We start from the raw sequence: 20,491 nt of genomic DNA, 5'->3' as shown, positions 1-20,491 counted from the left end.
CCAAAAATTATACAAAAAAGATTAATAAACTGTATAAAAATAAAACCTGGCCAGAGGCAGTGGTCACATCTATAAGCTCAATGCTTTGGGACATTGAGGTGGAAAGACTGCTTCAGCCCAGGAGTTCAAGACTGCAAGTGAGCCATGATCATGCCACTGCACTCCAGCCTGGGTGACAAGGCAAGGCCCTGTCATGGTATAAATACACAGGTACACTCAAGGAAAAGAGTCACAGAGGTGGAGGCTGGATGCAATTTTAACAAATATTTCTATTTATTTATTTTTGAAACGGAGTCTTGCTCTGTCACCCAGGCTGGAGTGCAGTGGTGTGATCCTGGCTCACTGCAACCTCCATCTCACGGGTTCAAGTGATTCTCCTGCCTCAGCTTCCTAAGTAGCTAGGATTACAGGTGTGTGACACCATGCCTGGCTTTTTTTTTTTTTTTTTTTTTTTTTTTTTAAACTAGAGACAGGGTTTCACCATGTTGGCCAGGGTGGTCGTGAACTCCTAGCCTCAACTGATCTGCGCACCTCAGCCTCCCAAAGTGCTAGGATTACAGGCATAACCCACCGCGCCGATCCATCAAGTTTTTCTCTTTAGACAAAAAAAAAAAAAAAAAAAAAAAATCACAGTCTCACATGGTAACTCAAGCCTATAATCCCAGTATTTTAGGAGGCCGGGGCGGGAGGATCATCATCTGAGGCCAGGAGTTTGACACCAGCCTAGGCAACATAGCAAGACCAAGACCCTGTCTACAAAAAGAAATTTAAAAATTAGCTGAGCATGGTGGCACATGCCTGCAGTCCTAGCTATCTGGGAGGCTGAGGCCATAGGATCATCTGAGTCCAAGAGTTTGAGGTTACAGTGAGCTATAATCATGCCACTGCATTCTAGCTTGGGCAACAGAGAGAACCTGTCTTAAAACAAATAACTTTCAATGAAAGCATGTTTTGTCAGGGCTCAGTTCTTGTTCTTTTTTGGGAGCTGAAACAATTATATACAGTGTGCCAACTCAGAGTATTTATGATATAAGATACTGGGTAGAAATGTTCATTTGTCACATCTGCTTCTAATTTTCTTCAGACGAACTTGCAGGCCTCGATTACCGACCTGTTTATATGGTTAAACAGATGCAAAATTACTTCCAAAAGTTAATCATGGCCCTGCTCCCGTGGCCCACCTCTGAGCAGTTTTCCCTCATACTGCCCGAGGTCTATGCATTCCACAGAATAGCATACCTCATTAGCATCAAATCTCTTCCTTCGGCCAGGCGCGGTGGCTCATGCTTGTAATTCTCCAGCACTTTTGGGAGGCCGAAGCGGGTGGATCACAAGGTCATGAGTTCAAGACCAGCCTGGCCAAGATGGTGAAACCCCATCTCTACCAAAAATACAAGTTAGCTGGGCACAGTGGCGGCACCTGTAATCCCAGCTACTTGGGAGGCTGAGGCAAGAGAATCGCTTGAACCCAGGAGGCGGAGGTTGCAGTGAGCTGAGATGACATACTGCACTCTAGCCTGGGTGACAGAGCAAGACTCCGTCTCAAAAAAAAAAAAGAAAAAAAAAAACAAAACCATTCCTTCAACTTAAGAAAGTAATTGTAACAACTATAAATACAACCCAATAGGCAAACAATTCACTAGTTTCTTAATTATATATTTTGGCATATTCTTAAGCAATGACAGTACCATTTACCTTAAAGAGGCATGAAAAAAATAGTGAAATAGGTCTTTAAAAAAGCAATTTTTTTTTTTTTTTTTTTTACAGTTTCAGACAATTTAACTATCCAAAACAGACTTAAGATTAATGACATTGACAAGTAACTTTCATTTCACCTTAGGCTTAATATTCTCCAGTTCTCCATTCTTTAGTCTCCACAAAACATGTCTTGTTGTATCTCCCCCAATTCCAAAATTCAGTGCATGAAGTGGGGAAAAAAGCTCTCGCCATATCTAAAAAAAGAAAAACTTGATTTACTGTAGCTAAAACTAGGGGAAAGTTTAATCTTTCAACTGCAATGTGTTGCAAGGCATTAATTTCCTTTTTCTGTATTCAAAGATAACACTGCAACGGTGTGACACTCACTGTTTAAGGGCTTTGAAGATACCATTGTGTAACTCAGTTCTTAATGTAGCCTTAGGTCTCAGCTCAAGAAATGAGTCAAAACTCAATCTGATGCCCTCTAAAAGGTACCAACATTAATAATTAAGCTGTCAACTCAACAAACTCTCCTTTCCACTTATTTAACTACAGAAACAGGGTGAAGTAGAAACAAGAGATGAAGAAATTTAGAGTGCTAGAGCTTAAAAAAAAAAAAAAAAAAAAAAGCTATCTTTTCTTTTAAATTTCCCTTGGGGCTGGGCACAGTGGCCCATGCCTATAATCCCAGTACTTTGGGAGGCCAAGGCACGTGGATCATTTGAGGCCAAGAGTTCGAGACCAGCCTGGCCAACATAGTGAAAACCCGTCTCTACTAAAACTAGAAAAATCAGTCAGGCATGGTGGTGCATGCCTATAATTCCAACTATTCAGGGGCTGAGGTATGAGAATCTCTTAAGCCTGAGATTGTGTCACTGCACTCCAGCCTCGGTGATGGAGCGGGACTCTGTCTCAAAAAAATAAATTAAAAAATAAAAAAATAATAAATTTCCCATGGAAGAATCCCTAAACCCTAAAAGAAGATTGGCAATAGCTTACTACAAAAATATATGAAATAGGAAAATGGCAAAATATAAATAAGAATCATGACTAGGATAAATATGTTATTAGCAAATACAAATAGGAAATACTAAGATACAAATAATAACTGACAATCTGACTAGAGCAAATATAAACAAATATAACATTAAGCCTCTTGGAAACCAGAGTAGAAGAGGAAGTTTCACTATAAACAATGCTTCAGATCAGAACATGTCCAAGTTAAAGAAAAGAAAATCTCTTTAGGTAGCTTTGATTTCTCTTATAACCTCAATTAGGGCTTCTCTAAGAGTCACAAATAAGTAAGTTCAGCTCAGAATGAAAGTCTATTAGTAACGAATGGATATACATGAGTAGCCAAGAACCACGCTCACCCCTTCCACCTTTACCTCATATTGCTGCATTAACTGCACCATGGAGTCTCCCACAAACAGTACATCAGGCTCTTTGTCTTTACAGTCCAAAACAAATCTGTTGTGCTGGTTTGAAGAAGAAAAAAAAATTATTAGCTGGCACTTCTGGCTGGGTGTGGTAGCCCATGTTTGTACTCTCTACATTTTGGGAAGCCAAGGCAGCAGAATCACTTGAGGTCAGGAGTTTGAGATCAGCCTGGGTAATGTATCAAGATCCCATCTCTAGAAAAACAACTTTTTTCTTTTTCCTAAGACAGGGTCTGGCTCTCTCACCCAGGCTGGAGTACAGTGGCATGATCTTGGCTCACTGAAACTTCTGCTTCAGGGGCTCAAGCCATCTTCCCACCTCAGCCACCTGAGTAGCTGGGACTATAGGCTCGTGCCACCATGCCTGGCTAATTTTTTGTATTTTTTTGTAGAGACGAGGTTTTACCATGTTGCCCAGGCTGGTCTCGAACTTCTGAGCTCAAGCAATCTGCCCACCTCAGCCTTCCAAAGTGCTGGGATTACAGGTGTGAGCCACACATCCAGCCAAAAAAACCTTTTTTTAATAAAAAAAGAAACTGATATTTATTTTCCTGTGAGACTTCTTGGCCTAGAAAGAACAGCTGTCCAACCAGTTACTGTTGTTAAACTTTTTTTTTAGTCTATCCCCAAAGCTTATTCCTCTCATTCTATAAATTAACTGTTTGAACTTTCTTCTCACCTTTACCATACTGAGCATTCTAGTACTCTCAAGAAACCCAGAATTCTGAAACCAGAATAGAAAAATATATGTAACATGCTGTTTAGAAGTTTATCTTTTCCTCAAACTTTTATTAAGAAAATTGCAGATACACAGAAAAGTTGACATATTACAATGAACACATATACATCTGTCTCTTGTATTCAACAACTAATAGTATTTTCCCATGTTTGCTTTGTTTCTATGTATGTGTGCATGTTTGCTGGACCACTTGTGAAGTAAAATGCAAACATTATGATTCTTCACCCCTAATCAGCATGCATCTCCTAAGAGTAAGAACATCCTCTTATAAAACCAAACTGGGAGCGGTGGCTCACGCCGGTAATCCCAGCACTTTGGGAGGCCAGGGTGGGCAGATCACCTGAGGTTGGGAGTTCGAGACCAGCCTGGCCAACATGGTGAAACCCCGTCTCTAATAATAATACAAAAATTAGCCAGGTGTGGTGGCAGGTGCCTGTAGTCCCAGCTACTCAGGCGGTTAAGGCAGGAGAATCGCCTGAACCTGGGAGATGGAGGTTGCAGTGAGCCGAGATCGTGCCATTACACTCCAGCCTAGACAACAAGAGTGAAACTCTATCTTAAAAAAACAAACAAACAAAAAGCCCACAAACTATTATCATAACTAGGAAAAGAAACAATCCCATAACATCTAATATTCAGTCCACATTCAATTTTTCAAATGGCTCCAAGAGTTCGATAAAGTATTATATCATTTTATCAACTATGATCCAATCAGGATCCATGTATTTTATTTGAATGCAGACTTTGAAAATATCTGTTAACTTCCAAATGTGAGACACTGGGAAACTAGGACTCAATCCTTTTCAGTCAAATCCAAATTTATAAACAGCGGTAATCTCCTCCCAGAGTGCCTCTTTGTTATAAAGGCACAAGACACTTTCTAAAATGGATTTTGGCCAGGTGTGGTGGCTCATGTCCATAATCTTAGCACTTTAGGAGGCCAAGGTGTGAAGGATAGCCTGAGCCCAGGCATTCGAGACCAGCCTGGGCAACATCATGAGACCCCTTCACTGTGAAGAAAAGAAAGAAAGAAAAAAGAAAACAAATTTTACCCATCAATGCTAAAGAACATAGTTTAAACTTTTTATTTTTGTTTTATTTTACTTTTTGGAGACGGAATCTCACTCTATCACTCAGGCTGGAGTGTAGTGGCGCAATCTTAGCTCGCTGCAACCTCCACCTCGCGGGTTCAACCAATTCTTGTGCCTCAGCCTCCCGAGTAGCTGGGATTACAGGTGCCCACCAACATGCCCAGCTAATTTTTGTATTTTTAGTAGAGACGGGGCTTCACCATGTTGGTCAGGCTGGTCTCGAACTCCTGACCTCAGGTGATCCACCCGCCTCGGCCTCCCAAAGTGCTGGGATTACAGGCGTGAGCTACCGCGCCAGGCCAGTTTAAACTTTTATATTCATCCTTTAAACAAATTTATACAATGCTCTAGGTCTGTAATGTACATCTAGGAAAAGGCCTACTCTCTTTTTTTCCCCAAAGATGGGGTCTCACTATGTTGCCCAGACTGGACTGAATTCCTGGGGTCAAGTGACCCTCCTGCCTTAGCCTCCCAGCTAGCTAGGACTACAGGTATGCTCTATTATGCCTAGGTTTCCAATGCTGTTTCCTTTTCTCAAACTCTGCATTCAACTTTGTTTCCCTTAGGAATTAAAGGAAGAGTTAACTATTTAAGTATTTCTGTTGACAATACCAATGCAGATGAGGCTGTGGTAAAACTCAGGTATTCATCCACAGGTGAAGTGTAAAGTGACAAAAATACTTCTGGAAATAATTTTACAGATTATGAAAACACCTCTGGTCAGGTGTGGTGGCTCACGCCTATAATCCTAGGCCTTTGGGAAGCCAAAGTCAGCAGATCACATGAGCTCAGGAGTTCAAGACCAGCCTGGGCAACATGGCAAAACCCCATCTCTAATTAAACAAACAAACTATATATATATATATATATATATTCATTTATTTATTTAAAAAAGAAAACAAAACACTCCCTCTCTTAGGGTGATAGGATTAGGGACAGCTTTTTCCTTGCTTCCATATTTTGTGCAAACACATATTTTAAAAATTACTATTGTTTCAGTAAATATTTTTAAACTAAGGAGATAAGAGCAAGAATAAAAGTTTAGTGAATAGGTGCTTTTTCCTATCATGTCAACTCCCTATTGCAGGTACTGTAGTACCAACTACCTTTCTCTCTCTCTCTTTTTTTTTTTTTTTTTTGAGATTTTGAGACAGGGTTTCACTCTGTCACCCAGACTACTGGAGTACAGTGGCAGCTGTGAGTGACAGCTCACTGCAGCCCCAACCTCCCAGGCTCAGGCTGGGGAGGGCTTACGTGATGCTCCCTGCCTCGGCCCCAGGCGCATTTCACCATATCCGGCTTTTTTTTTTTTTTTTTTTTTTTTTGGTATTTTTTGTAGAGATGGGGTTTTGCTACGTTTCCCAGGCTGATCTGGAACTCAAGGGATCCACTCACCTCTGCCTCCCAAGGTGCTGAGATTACAGGCCTGAGCCACCGCGCCCGGCCCCAGCTACCTTTCAACACCAATAAAATAGCTTGCATTTGTAGAGTGTCGTGGAATTTAAGACTGCTATGCTAAAGGTTCTAGTACTTTTCTCCTAAAGTATAATAGTTGTAATGTATTTGGAAAAATAGAAACGACCAAAACAACACATCTATAATTCTACCACCTTAACCTAGTAACTATGACCATGCTTGAGTATTTTCTCCTCATCTTTTTTCACACCCTCTGTTACCCCTTTTACATAGTTTAAGCATCATGGACACCTCTTTCTGGCACTATATGTCTGGGGCCAGAAAAACCAACATTCAAATTCTAGCTTACCTACTTTCTAGTCCAGTGATCTTAAGCAAGTACATAATTTGTGTCTTGGTTTTAACATCTGCTGGCAACTCCATTTTAGAGTTGTTAAAGAGTCCCAGCTATCGACTGGCACCCACTAGGTACTTGATAAATGGTAGCCGTTATAGTTGCACTTAACATCATACTAGAACCATTTTTCTATGTAGCAACGTAGTTGTTATAATCGTAACTTTTAATGGCCATATATTCTTTTTTAGAGACAGGGTCTTGCTCTGTCACCGAGGGTGGAATGCAGTGCATGATCACAGCTTACTACAGCCTCAAACTCCCAGACTCAAGCAATCCTCCTGCCTTGGTCTCCCCAGTAGCTAGGACTACAGGCACACACCACCATGCCCAGTGAATTCTTTTTTCTATTTTTTGTCAAGTCAGGGTCTTGGTGTGTTTCCTAGGCTGCACTTCTGGCCTCAAACAATCTACTGGCCTCAGCCTCTCAAAGTGCTGGGACTACAGGTATGAGCCACTACACCTAATATACTCTACGGAATGCACTCAACAACACATTTTTGTTTGCTTTTTTGGGGAGTGAGGGGAATGAGGGTCTATGTTGCCCAGGCTGGTCTTGAACTCCTGTGCTTAAGCAATCTTCTTGCCTCAGCCTCCCAGGTCACACTCTTCTTCCTGTGGACAGACTTGCCAGTGGCCTCTTTTTGTGAATCTAATAAGTGTGATAAAGGGATATATATATATATATGTAATTTTTCCTACGTTGGAAATTCTTAGTCAAAGGAAATCAGTATTTTTATGGATTTTGGACATATTTCCAAATTCTTAACAAAAGGGCTGTATACCAATCTGTAAGGACTCCAGCAATATATTAGAACTGGTTTTACTGTACTTGAACCTGAATTAGATATTAACATTTCTCTTTCTTTCTCTTCCTAATGTTTTAATTTACACTTTTTGGAAACAAAGTTAAACACTTCCTATCATGTCTACTGAAATACTTATATATTAGTTCCTTTAGGATATTTTTATTGATAATATATCTATGCTTCATCTATAATATTTACTGTGTATATTTTCCTTAGTCTGCTGCTGAGCCTTATTTTTCTGGTTAATATGTTTTGATACGATTTCTATTATATTTGGCAAGTCTTTCAACACTACCCTTAAGAAAACCTTTTAGGCCAGGCATGTGGTGGCTCATGCCTGTAATCCCAGCACTTTGGGAGGCTAAGGTGTGTGAATCACCTGAGGTCAGGAGTTCAAGACCAGCTTGACCAACATGGCGAAACCTCGTCTCTACTAAAAAAAACACAAAAATTAGCCGGGCATGGAGGTGGGTGCCTGTAATCCCAGCTATTCAAGAGGTAGAAGTTGCACCGAGCCAAGATCACGCCACTATACTTCAGCCTGGGTAACACAGTGAGACTCCATCTCAAAAACAAAAACAAAACAAAACCTTTTTATTATGGAAAATATCAAATGTATACAAAAGCAGAGAGAATAACATCTCCATTCAGAGAGAATGAACCTCCATGTATCAATTACCAGCTACAGCAATCATTTATGGCCTGCATTCTTTCAGTCATACTCCCAACTACTGCCCCACTCCATCCCCAGATTATTTTGAAGCAAACTGAGGATATATCATTCCAAGTATAAATATTTCAGTATGCAATGCTTAAAAGATTAAATTTTAAAAGTCAGGCACGGTGGCTCATGCCTGTAATCCCAACACTTTGGGAGGATAAGGCAGGAGGATCACTTGAGGCCAGGAGTTCAAGATCATCAGCCTGGGCAATATAGTGAGACCGTATCACCACAAAAAATAATAAAAAAAATGAGCCCGGCATGGTGGCATGCACCTGTGGTCCCAGCTACTTGAGAAGCGGAGGTGGATCACTTAAGCCCCGGAAGCCAAGGCTGCAGTAATGATGCAAGCTGTAATGGTGCCACTGCACTCCAGCATGGTTGACAGAGCCAGACTCTGTCTCCAAAAAATTTTTAATATATTTGTGTATGTTTTTCTTCCATCTGACTGATTTTTCTACAGCCAGGGCTCACTGAAGCCTATTAACTTAAGATAAGAATAATGAAGATATCTAGTTTAGTTACTACTTTTCTTTTCTTTTCCTTTCCTTTGTCTTGAACTCCTGGGCTCAAGCAATTCACCTGCCTCAGCTTCCCAAAGTGCCGAGATTACAGGTGTGAGTCACTACTCCTGGCCTAGTTACTATTCATAAAGGTATAAATGATACAGATGTCCATGAAAGAGAAAATGGGCAAATCAACTGTGGTATACTTCTTTTTTTTTCTTTTTGAGATAAGGTCTCAATCTGTCACCCAGCCTGGAGTGCAGTGGCACAATTACAGTTCATTGTAGCCTTGATATCCTGGCTCAAGTGATTCTCCCGCCTTGACTTCCCAACCTGCCTTGGCCTCCCAAAGTGCTGGGATTACAGGCATGAGCCACTGTATACTGCCCTGTCTTAAAAAAAAAAAAAAAAAATTATTGGACAACTGGAGAAATCTGAATATGGTCTTCGGATTAAGTAATAGTATTATATCAATATTACATTTCATGATTTTAATTACTATCCTATAGTTATTTAAGAAAAATCCTTGCTTTTAAGAAAACATGTTGAAATATTCAGGGGTAAGGGAAATGAGTGCAAATGCTTCAGAAAAAACCACTACGTTAGTATATACATATAGAAATAGATATAGACACAGCAGGGCATGGTGGCTCACGCCTGTAATCCCAGCACTTTGGGAGGCCGAGACAGGCAGATCACTTGAGTTCAGGAGTTTGAAACCAGCCTGGCCAATATGGCAAAACCCTGTCTCCACTAAAAATACAAAAATTAGCTGAGCATGGTGGCGGATGCCTGTAATCCCAGCTACTTGGGAGGCTAAGACACAAGAGTATCTTGAACCCGGGGTGGCAGGGTGGGTGGAGGTTGCAGTGAGCCAAGATTGCACCACTGCACTCCAGCCTGGGCAAGAGTGAGACTCTGTCTCAAAAAACCACCACCACCACCACCAACAACAAACTAAAACAAAATAGATACAGACACAATAATTAGGCAGATACGGTAAAATGTTAACAACTGGTGAGTCTAGATGAAGATACTTCTTTCTAAATTTGTGTAACATTTGTGTAGTTTTGAAATTACCGCAAAATAAAAAAACTTTAAATATTTCCCAGTTCCAACATCAGAATGGTGAAGAGACAGGACATTTGTAACATTACATTTTTACTTACAGTAACAAATTCTTGTTGACTATTAAAATTCCCCTTTGTACAACCTGTCACGGGTCACAGGGTTACAGTTTTTATTTTTTATTTTTTTGAGATACAGTCTTGCTCTGTCACCCAGGCTGGAGTGCAGTGGCACAATCTTGGCTCACTGCAACCTCCGCCTCCTGGCTTCAAGCGATTCTCCTGCCTCAGCCTCCTGAGTAACCGGGACTATAGGCACCTCCACCACACCCGGCTAACTTACTTTTAGTAGAGACGGGTTTCACCATATTGGCCAGTCTGGTCTCAAACTCCTGACCTTGTGATCTGCCCACCTCGGCCTCCCAAAGTGTTGGGATTACAGGCGTGAGCCACCATGCCCAGCCTAGAGTTTTTTGTTGTTTTTTTTTTTAATTGCCCCTTTGCAGTTTTGGTCAAAAGACCTTAAAAAACTGAAGAAGCCAGGCATACTGATACGTGCCACTAGTCCCAGCTATATGGGAGGCTGAAGTGGAAGGATCACTTGAGCCCTGCAGTTTGAGGTCAGCCTGGGCAACACAGTGAGACTCTGTCTCAAAAACTAAAACAAAACAGACAAAAAACTGGAGAGACTCAACTCATGTGAATGATACACATGCACTTCCTTTTACCTGAGACATCCATCGGTCATCTCCTTGAATATCTTCTGCTGCATGCGGAATAGCTGCTGGGTTTGAGTCTCCTTGGCTCATTCTACACCTGAGAAAAAATGTCTATGTCATGTTTCATTTGTTAACAGGAAGGTTTGTTACCACTTAAACATTATTATACACATCAGGCTTTAAATAATAATTTAAGTTTTATGTGGTTTGCCTAGAAACAATTGGGAAACTAAACAGAAACAATTACTTTCTGTAGAGATGAATTCCAGAACATGACTAAGTCCCATAGACATAGCACCACTAAACTGACAGACAGCTTTGAATATGACTTAGTTGCAGTGCAGTACATTTAAAAAATCTCCTCCAAGTATATACTTTATACCTATATTAGTTTTTTGTGATTATATGTTACATTAAGTACCAAGTGACACAAGGAGTTATTAGACAATAAAATCTGCATCAGAGGCTTTTCAGCTGTTAAGAGTTACACACTTACTAATGTTAAGAGTTACACACTTACGACTGTTAAGAGTTACAGAATTACGGTGGCTCACGCCTGTAATCCCAGCACTTTGGGAGGCTAGGTGGCGGGTGGATCACGAGGTCAGGAGATCAAGACCATCCCGGCTTACATGGTGAAACCCTGCCTCTACTAAAAATACAAAAAAATTAGCCAGGTGTGGTGGCAGGCGCCTGTAGTCCCAGCTACTTGGGAGGCTGAGGCAGAAGAATGGTGTGAACCCAGGAGGTGGAGGCGGAGCTTGCAGTGAGCCGAGATTGTGCCACTGCACTCCAGCCTGGGTGACTGAGCAACACTCTGTCTCAAAAAAAAAAAAAAAAGACAGAATTACTACTGCAACGATTACAATCCACTGGTTACTAAATAAACATCACACAAATAACTGTAGTACAGATTATAACAAAAGTAGTCATGGGCCTTGGCACTGGTTTTTGACAAACGTTTACTAGGTATTTTTATTTTTGATAAGTTTCCACTAAGAAAATTTTAGTAATGATGGCTGGGCACGGTGGCTCACGCCTGTAATCCCAGCACTTTGGGAGGCCGAGGCGGGCAGATCACGAGGTCAGGAGATTGAGACCATCCTGGCCACCATGGTGAAACCCTGTCTCTACTAAAAATACAAAAAATTAGCTGGGCATGGTGGCATGCACCTGTAGTCCCAGCTACTCGGGAGACTGAGGCAGGAGAATCGCTTGAACCCGGGAGGCGGAGGTTGCAGTAAGCCGAAATCACACCACTGCACTCCAGCCTGGGTGACAGAGCCACACTCCATCTCAAAAAAAAAAAAAAAAAGAAAAAATTTTAGTAATGATGAGTCCAAATACGTCATCTAATAAGTAAAATTCGGCACAATTAGAACTGCTAATCTTCTATAAGTAGAAAGACAAATAAGAAACCAGACTACTTTCAATCAATTCTGGAGAATATACAACAGAAACATTAAGCTCCAAATGCAAAGGACTATGAAAAAGAAAAAAATCTGGGGTTTTGTGGTTTATAGAAAAGGAGATCATCTTTTTTTTTTTTTTTTTTTTGAGATGGAGTCTTGCTCTGTCGCCCAGGCTGGAGTGCAGTAGCACAATCTCAGCTCACTGCAAGCTCTGCCTCTCGGGTTCACACCATTCTCCTGCCTCAGCCTCCCAAGCAGCTGGGACTACAAGTGCCCGCCACCACGCCTGGCTAATTTTTTTTGTATTTTTAGTAGATAACGGGGTTTCACCGTGTTAGCCAGGATGGTCTTGATCTCCTGAAGAAAAGGAGGTCATCTTCTATATAAGCAATCTTTTTCTTTCCCTTGCCATCCTCAAATATAGCTAAGCTTTCTCAGAAAGAAGATCGAGTTATATTCATTCAATACACATATTTACTGAGTACACAAAACACACTACATTGCCAAGGTAGTAGTTTTTTAGAATCACAAAGTACCAAGCCCCAAACATGAAAGCATACCTTCACTCAAGAAAAATAAATTATAGAAGCAAATAATACTAACACTAATTATGCAAACAAATTAGCTCAGTTCTAAATGATACTAGAATATCATCATGATTTCAAAAAAAAAAAAAAACATTATCGGCTGGGTGCAGTGGCTCATGCCTGTAATCCCAGCACTTTGGGAAGCCAAAGCAGGTGGATCGCTTGAGGTCAGGAGTTCAAGACCAGCCTGGCCAACATGGGGAAACCCCCATCTCTAAAAAAAACACAAAAATTAGCCGGGCATGGTGGAACACGCCTGTAAGTTGCAGCTACTCGGGAGACTGGGGCAGGAGAATCGCTGGAACCTGGGAGGCGGAAGTTGTAGCAACAGAGCAAGACTTCATCTCAAACAAACAAACACCAACCAAAAAATTATTAATTTAAACAATGTGGGAGGTTTTGCTTTATTTTTAAACCAGTAAAACAGTCTATACTTTTTAAATAAAAGTTTATTTGGGTCTAAGTTCAATTCTAAGCTTAAATCAAATTAAAACTTACATGTTAGTTAATAAAAGTTTTTTGAGACAAGGTCTTTTTTTTTTTTTTTAGGTGCAGTCCCAGCCTGTAGCCAGGACTACAGGCATGCACCACCACGCCCAGCTAACTTTTGTATTTTTCTTTTATACAGACAAGGTTTCTCCATGTTGCCCAGGCTGGTCTCGAACTCCTGAGCTCAGCCTAGAATCCTGCCCAGCATAGCGTATTTTTGAAATGCACCCCACTACCCACACATTTGTATATAAACATGCTAATTACTGTTCATGTGAATCTTAAATTATAGTGAAGCCTATTTTTTCCTTTTATAGATTAGAAAACTTTTGGCCAGGCACAGTGGCTCACACCTGTAATTCTAGCACTTCGGGAGGCCGAGGCAGGCGGATCACGAGGTCAGGAGATCGAGACCATCCTGGCTAACAGGGTGAAACCCCATATCTACTAAAAAAAAAAAAAAAAAAAAAAAAAAAAATTAGCTGGGCGTGGTGGCGGGCACCTGTAGTCCCAGCTACTCGGGAGGCTGAGGCAGGAGAATGGTGTGAACCTGGGAGGCGGAGCTTGCAGTAAGCCGAGATCACGCCACTGCACTCCAGCCTGGAGGACAGAGCGAGACTCCATCTCAAAAAAAAAAAAAGATTAGAAATTTTTAAATTACATTATTTTAAAAGTTAGATTTCAGCCAGGTGTGACGGCTCACACTTACAATCTCAACACTTTGGGAGGCCGAGGCAGGAAGATGACTTGAGTCCAGGAGTTTGAGACTATCCTGGGCAACATAATGAGACCCCTGTCTCTACAAAAAATTGAAGAAATTAGCCTGGCATGGTAGTGCCTGTAGTCTCAGCTACTTAGCAAGCTGAGTCAGGAGGATTGCTTGGGCTGGGCGCAGTGGCTCACGCCTGTAATCCCAGCACTTTGGGAGCCCGAGGCAGGTAGATTACCTGAGGTCAGAAGTTCAAGACCAGCCTGACCAAAAAGGCGAAATCCATCTCTACTAAAAATACAAAAAAAAAAACTGGCAGGTATTGCGGTGCATGCCTGTAATCCCAGCTACTTGGGAGGCTGAGGCAGGAGAATCGCTTGAGCCCAGGAGGTGGAGGCTGCAGTGAGCTGTGATCATGCTACTGCACTCCAGCCTGAGTGACAGTGAGACCTTGTCTCTAAGTAAATAAATGTTCTGAGATTTTTTTCCTATATTCCAATGGATCATCTTATGCATCCCAGAGGATGCATATACTCTTTCAAGACCAACGATCTATATAAATTATATGATCTCTTTATTATTTTAAGAGAAGGGTCTCACTATGTTGTCCAGGCTGGATTCAAACTCCTAGGCTTAAGTGATCCTCCTGCCTCAGCTTCCCAAGTAGCTGGGACTACAGACACACACTACCACTCCCAGCTTAGAGCTACAATTCAATAAACAGGCATGGATTTTCAGAGTTCATCCAACAGACAAACAACTGATCTAAAATAACATTTATTAAGAACTTACTATTTACCAGACCCTGTGCTAGGAGCCTTGTTATTTAAATAAACGTGATGCTCAGAGAGACCTAAGGAAACTTCTCCATGACAGTAGAGTGGGTAAACAAAACAGGACAGGTGGGATTTGAAACCAGAGTGATAGACTTCCAAAGTCTACTCTTGAGCAAATGATGTCATGTTCTGATTAGAAAAGACTATATGGAGGCCGGGCGCAGTGGCTCACACCTGTAATCCCAGAATTTTGGGGGGCCAAGGCGGGAGAATCACCTGAGGTCAGGAGTTCGAGACCAGCCTGGCCAACACGGTGAAATCCCGTCTCCACTAAAAATACAAAAGATTAGCCAGGTTGGGTGGCACATACTTGTAATCCCAGCTACTCAGGAGGCTGAGGCATGAGAATCTCTTGAACCCAGGAGGTGGAGGTTGCAGTGAGCAGAGATCACACCACTGCACCCCACTCTGGGTGACAGAGCAAGACTCCATCTAAAAAAAAAAAAAGAAAAAAAGAAAAATTCTAATTTACTAAGTTGTTTCACTTATACTTTCTACTACCCAAATTTAATGGCATTCTGATACCCTGAGCAAAACACTTCCATCGCAACCCTAAATTTCTTCATGGGAAAATAAAAAAGGCATACAGATAGAGAAACCGAGGAACAAAATGTCACTTATCTGAAGCTACAAGGCAGGCAGAACTGGGAGGTCACAAAATATTCCTAATTACACAGTCTTTTTTTCTATAGCTATGAATACAAGGTGATCCTTCTTCCCCTACAATGGCAAAGTATCTGAGCAGAAATGTGTTTCTTTGTGTCTTCTGACTCTGATTTTGTATTATTTTGTCAATCAAAATCTTATTACAAAGCAGCTTTCAGTTTTACTGATGCCCATGGCTTGGTAACATTTTTAAACACCAGGAAAAGAAAAACTGAGCCACAAACTCACACAATCTCCTCTTTAAGAACAAAGCTGGAAATGCACAACCTAGAAGACTATGCATATAGAGGATTCGAACAATTTGGAAATCAGAGAAACTGTTGTGGCTGGGTACAACAGTGTCTCACGCCTGTAATCCCAGCACTTTTGGGACACTAAAGCAGGTGGACTGCTTGAGTCCAGGAGTTTCAGACCAGCCTGGGTAACATGGTGAAACTCTGTCTCTACAAAAAACACAACAATTAGCGGGGGGGGGGGGGGGTGCGCCACTGCACTCCAGCCTCAGGGACACAGCAAGACCCCTGTCTCAAAAATAAAAATTAAACTGGCTTTTCTTTTTTTGAGACAGTTTTGCTCTTGTTGCCCAGGCTGGAGTACAATGGCGCGACCTTGGCTCACTGCAACCCTCCGACTCCCAGGTTCAAGCAATTCTCCTGTCTCAGCATCCCGAGTACTGGGATTACAGGTGCCCACCACCACGCCCAGCTAATTTTTGTATTTTTAGTAAAGACAGGGTTTCATCATATTGGTCAGAGTGGTCTCGAACTCCTGACATCAGGTGATCCGCCCACCTTGGCTTCCCAAAGTGCTGGGATTACAGGCGTGAGCCACCACGCCCGGCTGGCTTTTTTTTTTTTTTTTTTTTTTTTTTTTTTGAAATAGGGCTTCACTCTGATGCCCAGACTGAAGCACAGTGGAGAAATCATGGCTCACTGCAGTTTCCACCTCCTGCACTCAAGCGATCCTCCTGAATAGCTGCCTGATTTTTTTTTTTTTTTTTGTAGATGGGGATCTCACCATATTGTTCAGGCTGATCTTGAACTCCTAGGCTCAAGTGATCCATGCTGCCTTGGCCTCCCAAAGTGCTGGAATTACAGGCATGAGTCACAGCACCCAGCCGGCTGTGTTTCGTTTTTTGTTCTTTATCCCCTGACAGGGTCTCAGTCAGTCGTTAGCTGGAGTGAAGTGGCGTAACACAGCTCACTGCAGCCTTGATCTCCTGGGCTCAAGTGATCCTCCCATTTCTTCCTTCCAGAGTAGCTGGGACTACATGCGCACGCCACCACACATGGCTGATTTTTAAATTTCGTAGACGAGGTCTTGCCATGTTGCTCAGGCTCCAACTGTTGTATTCTTTCCAATTGAAATGCAGAATTATCTGCTCTTATGGACACATAAAATAAGAACGAACTAAGAGCTACCCAGTGGTAAAACACAAACTTCTGGGTGACTTTGGGTTTCTTGCGCCTGTAATTCCAGCACTTTGGGAGGCCGAGGCGGGTGGATCACTTGAGGTCGGGAGTTCAAGACCTGCCTGGCCAACATGGCAAAACCCGGTCTCTACTAAAAAAAATACAAAATTAGCTGGGTGTGGTGGCACATGCCTATAAGCTTGAACTGGGAGGCAGAGGTTGTAGTGAGTAGAGATCACGCCACTGCATTCCAGCCTGGGCGACAGACTGAGACTCCGTCTCAAAAAAAAAAAAAAAAAAAAAAAAAAGACCAAGCAGAATGCAAATAAAAGGTCTGAAGAACAAGTTTTGTTAATTTGCCACAACAGACTGTACTCCAGGGGAACCTTTGTTGTCCATTAAAGTAAGTTCTTTGGGAAAATGAGGAGTAACCGACTTGCACGATTTTCCTGTCTTTTCTATATTCTCTACTTACTATGACAATATAGCACTAGAATTTCCAGGTGCTTATACCAGCATAGTGCAATGTATTTAATGAGAAACCACTTCCAACAACAAAGCGTTAAAACTTCTCCAGCTGAGTTAGATGTTTTAGTCTGAACCAGGAAAACAGATGGAGGGAGAAAGTTGAACCAAGAATTAAGAGATTTAGAATGTTTCCACTCAGACCTAAGACTCTCCACTTTGTTTCAGAGGGAGTGGGTATGGTTATTCTGAAGAGGAAGGAGGCCCTTATCCTGAATACCCGGTAGCCTTCGTGGGCTTGCGGGTGGGTCCTCCGGTCCAGCACCTCCATAATTTATGATAAAATGCCCAAGCCAACAAACTAATCCTCCCCTTCTCCCCCACAAGGAGGCAACCTTTATGTCAGAACAATGTGCCCAGAAGAAGCCAAAGACACAAGGCACAACCAAGGCAAAGACAATCTTAAGCACTTTCTCCTTCCACTTTCTCCACACTTTTACCCCTCGGGCCCAACCCCTTCCCATAATTTCAAGCTGTACAAAATGAGATCCTAGGGTGGATCCGGGTGGTCTTTCCTTTCTCTACGGGTAAGCTCTACAAAGAGGCGAAAGCTCCGAGTGTTAGTTCTTAAGTTTGTGTATAAATTCTGAAAAGCAACGCTGGCCTGCGAGCTATGAAAAGCAGAAGCATGAGTCACCACGCAACGGGTCAATCAAACCTGTAGACCAGAAGGCACGGATCTGGCAAACGGACGGTAAGCCAGGAAAAAAACATCCCCCCAAACCTCTCCACTGACAGGTTTATCTAGCTGGCTGACCTTGGGCAGGTCACCAGCCGCTCCGAGCACATTCATGTCTAAGATAAGATGGGGGCTGGAAAGCCTTCCAAGAAATAATCCCTTCCGAGTGGTGACGGTTTATGCACCTTTTGAATAAACACATCCTAAGAGGCAACGGAGAAGTTTCTAAAGGGTTGAAATTTTTCAACAAGAGGAGGAGGGAAAAGTGCTCGGTAAAAACACAACGGAGTAACTGGTTTTGGCCTCCGACCAGAGGCGAGGGGAGAGAAGGGTGAGAAGTTAGACCCCTGTGATGAAGGGAAAAGGCAGCAGCGGAGACCAGGACAGGCGCTGCAGCGCCCAGCCGGGGCGAGCTGGGGTGAGCGAGGCCTACCGCGGGTGGGCCCGGCAGGGCAGGGCGGGGCGGGGCGCCCGCCGCGCTACCCTCCCGGGAAAGGCCGTGGAGGCGCCGGCCGGCAGCTGAAGAGAGACCACAGCTTTCGGTGTGGGATGTCGGGAAAGGGCTCTCAGAGCGAAAACTAGCTGCGCCGGCTCCTGGGAAGCCGACGACGGGCCCACAGAGAAGGCGCGCGCTCGCGAGGCCCCCCCAAGGGGATGGGGCGGCGTGGGGGGAGGGGCCGCAATGGTGGGGGAGGGGAGGTCGCGGGCCTCTCACAATAACACCTCGCAGCCCCTTCCGACCCCCGCCTGTAAGCCACCGGTTCCCTGCGACCCTGGATGCACTCACTGAAGTAGAGGGTCCGTGCGGGCCCCAAGCGGCTGAGGCGTCGGCGGGTGGCGCGTCTGTCGCTCGCTCGGTCCCGTCGGTCCCGCTCCGGCGCGTCCCTCCTCCGGCCCCAGCACCAGCAGCAGCTCCTCCACTTCCGGTTCCCCTGCCACTCAGGCAAATGGCTTCCGGAAGTCCCGCCCCCATCCTGCCACGCCTCAGCGTGGTTTCTGTCTCCCCGCCTTCGCTCTCCAGGGCGCTGGCGGCGTGCGCCCAGGTGTCCCGCCACAGCCGGTTGAGTACCCTGCTTTGTTCTCGCGCTTACCCCCATTTTGTGTGGCGTCTGAGGGACATGGGCCTCTCTCTTTACTCCAGCTGCATCTCTCAATCCTGCGTTCGTGCCACCGCAGTGTGGAGCTGGCATTCGGGACAATGTGGCGTGAAGTCACACTGACGCCATTCCCTTCACACTAAGCCAACTTGGCTTCCTCCTCCACCCATGGAATAAACCAGACTGCTGAAAGTGGGAGGGAAATAGCGGACCAAGGTTAAGGAGGCAGTACCTGACATTTATTAGTGGAATTTCTGTTTCTGTGATGAATGTGGAGATTTTGGGTGACCTCCTGTTAAGGTGATACATAGGGGGATGACGAACCCCAGGCTTTTCCTTAAAAGATCCATCCAGTTTAGGGGAAGACATACGTATACAAAGTCAATATTGAAAAGATTATATGCTAAATGAATGCAGGATCTATAAAAGTAGAGAGGAGCGGCAAGAGATGTGCTCGAGCTTATAGCAGCGCAACGGTTGCTGGAGCAGTGCCCTGAGGTGGCCTTTAAGGATCTCAGCTACATGCTGGTGAATAGGCAGAGCCTTCCAGAGCTCTTAAACTGATGCGGGGGTGGGGGTTGATTTTGCTGGCAAAACCTGTTAAGAATACGGTAAAATCCTGGGAGCCTAAAATGTCAAGCTATGTCAAGTAATTCTTCTTTCTTTTTTTTTATTTTATTATACTTCAAGTTCTAGGGTACATGTGCACAACGTGCAGGTTTGTTACATAGGTATACATGTGCCATGTTGGTTTGCTGCACCCATCAACTCGTCATTTACATTCCGTATTTCTCCTAATGCTATCCCTCCCCCAGCCCCGCAGCCCCTGACAGGCCCCGGTGTGTGACGTTCCCCGCCCTGTGTCCAAGTGTTCTCACTATTCAATTCCCACCTATGAGTGAGAACATGCGGTGTTTGGTTTTCTGTCCTTGTGATAGTTTGCTGAGAATGATGGTTTCCAGCTTCGTCCATGTCCCTGCAAAGGATATGAACTCATCCTTTTTATAGCTGCATAGTATTCCATGGTGTATATGTGCCACATTTTCTTAATCCAGTCTATCATTGATGGGTATTTAGGTTGGTTCCAAGTCTTTGCTATTGTGAATAGTGCTGCAGTAAACATACGTGTTCATGTGTCTTTGTAGCAGCATGATTTATAATCCTTTGGGTATATACCCAGTAATGGGATGGCTGGGTCAAATGGTATTTCTGGTTCTGGATCCTTGAGGAATCGCCACACTGTCTTTCACAATGGTTGAACTAATTTACACTCCCACCAACAGTGTAAAAGCATTCCTCTTTCTCCACATCCTCTCCAGCATCTGTTGTTTCCTGACTTTTTAATGATCGCCATTCTAACTGGCATGAGATGGCATCTCATTGTGGCTTTGATTTGCATTTCTCTGATGACCAGTGATGATGAGCATTTTTTCATGTGTCCGTTGGCTGCAGAAATGTCTTCTTTTGAGAAGTGTCTGTT

The 20,491-nt window shown here is 43.3% G+C and overlaps 1 protein-coding gene across 3 annotated transcripts in view; it reads right to left on the bottom strand.

Annotated features, from left to right (window-relative positions):
* The window catches only part of PAFAH1B2 (platelet activating factor acetylhydrolase 1b catalytic subunit 2), a 34,047-nt gene extending 15,189 nt beyond the window's left edge, over positions 1-18,858 (bottom strand). The window contains exons 1-4 of one of the 3 annotated variants that reach the window (XR_008510931.2): positions 18,702-18,858; positions 10,609-10,696; positions 3,087-3,176; positions 1,836-1,952 (exon numbers count right to left, since the gene is read on the bottom strand). Coding sequence is in view for 2 of the 3 variants with exons in the window: in NM_001133502.1 (NP_001126974.1) it covers positions 1,836-1,952; positions 3,087-3,176; positions 10,609-10,689 (288 nt within the window). In the remaining variant the exon portion in view is untranslated. 3 annotated transcript variants of the gene reach the window in all.
* Positions 18,859-20,491: the final 1,633 nt, after the last annotated feature.

This window comes from Pongo abelii, chromosome 9 (genome assembly GCF_028885655.2).
Source record: "Pongo abelii isolate AG06213 chromosome 9, NHGRI_mPonAbe1-v2.0_pri, whole genome shotgun sequence".
Classification (NCBI taxonomy): domain Eukaryota; kingdom Metazoa; phylum Chordata; class Mammalia; order Primates; family Hominidae; genus Pongo; species Pongo abelii.
The sequence above is the reverse complement of the archived record's forward strand: the minus strand, read 5'-3'. Positions and strand labels throughout refer to the sequence as shown.